The 6000-nt window shown below is 42.9% G+C and overlaps 1 protein-coding gene across 1 annotated transcript in view; it reads right to left on the reverse strand.

Annotated features, from left to right (window-relative positions):
• reck (reversion-inducing-cysteine-rich protein with kazal motifs) overlaps positions 1-2108 on the reverse strand; it is a 69527-nt gene extending 67419 nt beyond the window's left edge. Inside the window, exon 1 of the mRNA XM_072679393.1 lies at positions 1799-2108. Within this exon, the coding sequence (XP_072535494.1) occupies positions 1799-1868 (70 nt within the window). The 5' untranslated portion in view covers positions 1869-2108. The remainder of the gene's footprint in view (positions 1-1798) is intronic.
• Between the last annotated feature and the right edge of the window lie 3892 nt (positions 2109-6000).

Raw genomic sequence — 6000 nt, forward strand, 5'->3', positions numbered from 1 at the left:
CCACTACCGGCCAGTGAGTTACCACACCATGTGGGAGATTGGGGTTCGATTCCTGGTCTAGGTGACTATGCTGCGCTGCACCAATAAGAGTCATTGGGCAAGACTCTTAACTCTGTAATATGAGTACCCTTGTAAGTTGCTCTGGATAAGAGCATCAGCTAAATGCCTAAAATGTAAATATATATATTATTTTTTGCTAGTTTGAAATACTTAAAAACTTAACATCTAAACATCTTTAATTTAGCGAATATCGGCCAATACTGATATGAACCCGATGTCACTGTGTGCCAGTTTTTGAGATTTTAACTCAACTTCGAGCACTTTTCTCATTAAATCAAGGACCTGTCAGCTAAACACGATGCCTGTGATTTTGCCGGGGGGCTTCCGGCTGTATTTGCAAGACGTTTACAATCTCTAAAAGTAAAAAAAATTATATTCTCTCCAGAAACGTTTTAAAATCAGCGATGTTAAGTTTTTCAGACCCTAACCCTTTTACCACAGATCACCAGTACTTATCAATGTTTTTTTTTTTTAAAGCCATGCCTTGTATGATTACTGCCAACCACTAAGCATGGTGGCACAGACACACGCCTGAGCAGGGATGCAGGCCCATGTGCAGCAACACTTCGGTGCCAGTCTGACCCCACCATTACCACCACCACCATCACCACCACCACCACCACCTTCACCTACATGTGAATAAAAACACCAGTCAGTGAGAAAGCTCTTCTTAGCCCAGCCTGCCATTTGTTTTACACCATACCCCAGCTCCAAATGGTGAAACCAAATGGGGAAAGTCAGAGGTGTGACAAACACAGTGTGTGTGTGTGTGTGTGTGTGTGTGTGTGTGTGTGTGTGTGTGAAATAAAGCCTAAGTGAATAAAACAGAGCCTGATACTGGAGAAAATGAAAGAAGCAGTGTGTAGTGCTCGTGTGTCTGACTACACTGGTCTGGTCTAGGGTACCGTTATTTACTCCAGTCGGCAGTAGGCGCCAGTGCTGAGGGTTAGCTAGCTTTAGCCTCCAGACCCGGGCTAGCAGCACATCTGTGAGCACTTTTTGTCATTTTATCGGCTTACAAAAAGAAACACAAGAAAAGACGAGTGTTCTCAAACTTTTGGGGGCTTTTGCAGAAGTGTGAGAAGTGTGTGTGAGTTCTGGAGTGTGTGTGAGTGTGTGTGTGTGTGTGTGTGTGTTCAACGAGGTGTCAACACAGGGTGAAGCTGCTGAGACCGGGACGAGGGGCTGGCTGAGGCAGCGCTGTAACGGTCACCGAGCCCCTAACGTTCACGGTATCTCTGTCAAAAACAGCATAAACGGTCATTTCCCTGTTTTTTTCATTTACTAATCAATATCTGAAGTTTTTAGGTTGATGTTTAGAGTCTTGTGAAGGGTAAAATTACATTAATTTAGCTATCTAGCCCGAGCTACAGGGACACACCAACAGTGACCGTTAACGGTCCCGGACCAGCACTTGGGTCTCTGTCAAAAACCCAGAAAAAGCAAAAAACCCAACTGTTTACTAATTATTTTAAGCGTTTAGGTCCATTTTAGTGTCGTGTAAGACGTAAAACTACGATAGATCAAAAGCCGGAGCTCCAGGAACCCATCAACAAGTTTAAACCCAGCAAAATAAAAGTAGCGTCCGGACTCCAGGGATCCAGCCGCCGCGCTGCTCCAGCGCCGGCCGTAACAAGCACACCGGACCGGGTGGGGGGGGGGTGGGGGGGGGGTAGGGGGTGGTAGGGGGGGGTGAAGCAGGGGCAATAATAAAAGTACAGCAGACAGCGGGACTCACCCTGAGCGTACGCCAAGGCGCAGAAGTTGCAGGCGAGAAGCAAAAAGACTATCTGAGAGCGCACACACATCTTAGAGTTGTCCCGCAGCGCATGGTGAACTCAAACCCAAACGAGACTGTGTGGCTCCGACCCGCTCCATGAGACCGAACGTCCCCGGGGGAAACTCAGGCTGCATGAGCGCGGGGCTGCGCCGCTTCTCCTCCACACACAGGCCGCGGCGGGCAAGACACGGGGAAAGCGGAGCGCACCGGGCTGAGTGGAAGCGAACTGCGCATGCGCGGGTCCAGCTGGGCGAGAAGAGAAGGGGGTCCGGAGAGGCAGAGCGGCCATGGAGGAAGATATAGAGGAAAAGATGGAGGGGAGGGGCAGAGGGGGGAGTGGGCGGGGCGGATAATTAGATGGGCGGGGCAGGTCAGGGGGGTGAGGTGCAGGGAGGGGTGAAGTAGTGGAGAGGGAGGAGCACACGGTGCATGTGCAAGTTTAATGGAATATGGATTAAGTTGGATCCAGTTTATGATGGAGATTATAGAAAAGGATGGAGGCAGTATGCAAATAAGGGTTCTACATAGTACTAAGGGTTCCTCAACTCCAGAGGATCTAGAAGAACCTTTTAAAGATGCAAGAAAGCTTTGAAGCTTGGGTTGTCTTAGTCCTATATGGATCCATTGCCTTTACTACACAACCCATGAGGAACAGCTGTTTTTAAGGATGAGAGGGGAAGATAGATAGATAGATAGATAGATAGATAGATAGATCACTTTATTTATCCCACAGGGAAAGTCAGTTTTTACAGCAGCAAAATCAAACAAGAGAGCAGCATGATAGAGGCATAAAAGCGTAAAAAGTGATTGTAGTGCAGTAATAATAATTACATTAATATAATGTAATATACAGAATGAATTATGTGTAATGTAACAGTGCAGTAACTACATTAATATAATGTAGTGATGTAAGGCATCCTGGGGTATCATTACAGTATAGAGTTTTAAAGTGGCAGTGCAGAAGAGTCAGAAGGATAGGAGGGAAAGGGGGTGGAGCAAGAAGAGGACGGTAGGGGACAGTAGAGAATATGGGTGACAAATAATACCTGCTAATGCACCGTGCCAGACAAGTCTCTGTATATATGGCAGTATATGGTAAGGAGGTGGAGATTTCACTACACCCTGGTGGGTGTTTCACAACTCAGTATTACTCAGTTAACAAGATACATTAAGCCTAAACTCAAGCAAGTCTAACAGAAGGTGAAGTGAGCTCCCCATATTTACTTATCCTTAGTAAACGGTGAAAAAACTAAAGACATTGACAATAATTATTAAAAATAACATTCAATACTGCTACTTCATCAATAAAATCAATAGTTTAATTAAAAAGCCACTTCAATTGACAAAGCACCTTTAATCCATTAATTCACACATATACAATCCTATTAAAGAGTGATTATTTGGCTAAAATAGAAATATAAAGGGTAAACCGCTGCAGTTTAAAGGCCGTGCTGCATTTATGAATCCCAGCGCAGAGACGGCCATAACTGAATCCTCACAAAGGCGCTTATGTTCCCTCATAAGCGAGTCCCTTATATAATGCCTGAGGCTGTGGTCAAACACTGCTATGACCATTAGCTGCAGAATCTGCAGAAAACTGAATTTCCCTTCAATACTTCAGCTACTTACTCATATGACCTTTGACCCCTGACTAATTTCTCAACACCATGTGGCTGGAGGACAGAGGAGCAGTATACAGACACCATGGACTTCTTTCATCTGCCTCAATTTAAGCACATTGCACCTTTTTTACACTGCATATTATGTAGTCCATATCTAGAGCCAGGATTCGTGTCTAAAATGGCACTAAATGAAATTGAGACATTTCTGTATGGTACGTCACTGAACTAGAATAGCCAAGTCTAGTCTGTCTAGAATAGCAGTTAGCATTTACTAGCAGGCCAAACAAGTTTGCTATAACATAACATGCCCTGTTGGCCTAGCTGAAAGCCCCCCTTGAAGCTCCAGAGGGTCCAGTTGCACAAATAGGTATTTTTGCCCTGTGATCATTTTCCCCTCCGAATGCCACTGGATCCTCTGATTTAGGGTACGAATTTGCATATATGATATATATGACCTGTGGTGAAGGTAGGCATGCTTGATTTTTTACTTTTTTAATACAGAAGAAAAACAATCCATTATAATTCGTCATGTACTGTGATCATTTTTTAATTAATATTATGACATTAAGGCCCATTTCTGGGTTACCAGCTGCAGTAAACTATGACTAGTACATCATCAAATCAACCATTATTGGTGACATACTCAGTCATAAACAATACAGCTAGTAGTGAAATGCTTTGATGACCGTCTGATAGAAGACAAGATGAACATACAAAGGATAAAAAAGGAATATGTATTGATAATAAAAGATAAATAGAAAGTGTATACAGAAAAAGACATGTATAAATATAATAATAATGCAAATAGTCATAATTATTTGGATATTAACAGTAATGCACATCTCTCTTCATTTTCCAGTGTGAACACACTACTTGCACTTACTTGGCCTGGCTACTACCCTTAACAAGTACTGGATTCAGACCCAGGCCTAGACCTTCAGTTTCTGATATTAAATCAAAGTAGCAATATTTCAAAGACAGATTCCTAATAGATTTGATTAGATACACATAGATATTCATTTCAATATGTGTTATATAAACCACTACCCTGCCCAAAATAGGGTAACATTTTTTTCATAGGCCTCTAAATCCAAATGTAGACCCACATTAATTATCTTAATGACACGTTTATTCCAGTTGTGCACTGCTTCACTAAATGGGTATATTTTGGGCAGAGAGATAATTACAGAAGGTGTGCCCCACCTAACCTTGGCTAAGAGAAAAGCCAACTTCATAAAATTACTTTTTCAGGCCTCTGAATGAGACTGAATGCAAGTGAAAAAGAGTCACGTTCAATTTAATTAAACGTGATTTGGTCACGTGGACCCACCTACGTTTAGGCACGTACCGTCACATCCTGTGTAGTGCTATAATTACAGCTCATGGCTGAATCGGGTTTGGATTTTTGTTGTGGCTATGAACAGGCTCTGACTTGAAAGGGAGGAAAGAGGGTCAGGAAGCAGCGTTGATTCTTCAATATGGCTTACACATGTCGCTCACCCTCGGTGGACCTGGGACTGTCACAAATTTGGAGCGTGGACTATATTTAGACGGAGGAAACCGCACATGAAAAGTCAGCCGTATCCCTCATTAGACCTTAACAAGGCGGAGACAGCTCTCTAATGATAGCGCACATGACTAATGAAAGCAGAGCAGACTCCTTCTAATGGAGCTGAAATGTCACAGCCAGTGTGAGCGGGACAGAGCCCATGCTGGGGGCTTTGAAAATGCAGGGGAACCCTGAGAGCAAAGCAAAACATAATTTACACAATACAGATTAGTAAAAAATAGAGATCAAGAACAAGATAAGGTTTATATTCAGCCCAAAATTGTAGAAAGTAATTAGACTTCAAACTAGCACAATCACAAGTGTAAGGAGTATCATTACTACTTGGGTGCAAATCCTTGGCGGTCTATGCCTGCCTGAGGTCTGGAACTCATGGACATGTGACAAATGCTGAGGTTCCTCCCTTGAGATGCTTTGCCAAGCCTTTACTGCAGGCACCTTCATTTGTTGCTGACATTCCTTTTCTTTGCCTTAAAAAATTGCTTTCACTTGCTTAAAAAAGTTGCTTTCACATCACATCATCAATAAACACTAGTTACTCAGTTCCACTGGCAGCCATACATGCCAATGCCATAACACTACCTCTACTGTGTTTGACAGATAATGTGCTACGCTTTGGACCATGAGCCTTTCCTTTCTTTCGCCACACACTGTTCTTTTCTTTTTTTGGTACAAGTAAACCTTGGGATGTTTGATTTTGCTATCTAGCCAAGTCTAATCTAAAGTTTCTGTCCTTGATGCTACCAGTGGTTTGCATCTTGATGTAAACCCTCTGTGTTTACTTTCATGAAGGCATCTTTTGACTGTAGACAATGAAAAGCCTACCTCCTTAAGGATGAAACCTCAAGGAGGTAGCCTACACCTGGGGATGAAACTGTTGTCAGTAAACTGACCAATTACTTTTGAACCTATGATAAAGGAGGGACTGTGTGTGGTGATGTACAGAGAGAAAATTACATTAACATTAAACA

Source organism: Salminus brasiliensis, chromosome 5, assembly GCF_030463535.1.
Source record: "Salminus brasiliensis chromosome 5, fSalBra1.hap2, whole genome shotgun sequence".
NCBI classification, from domain to species: domain Eukaryota; kingdom Metazoa; phylum Chordata; class Actinopteri; order Characiformes; family Bryconidae; genus Salminus; species Salminus brasiliensis.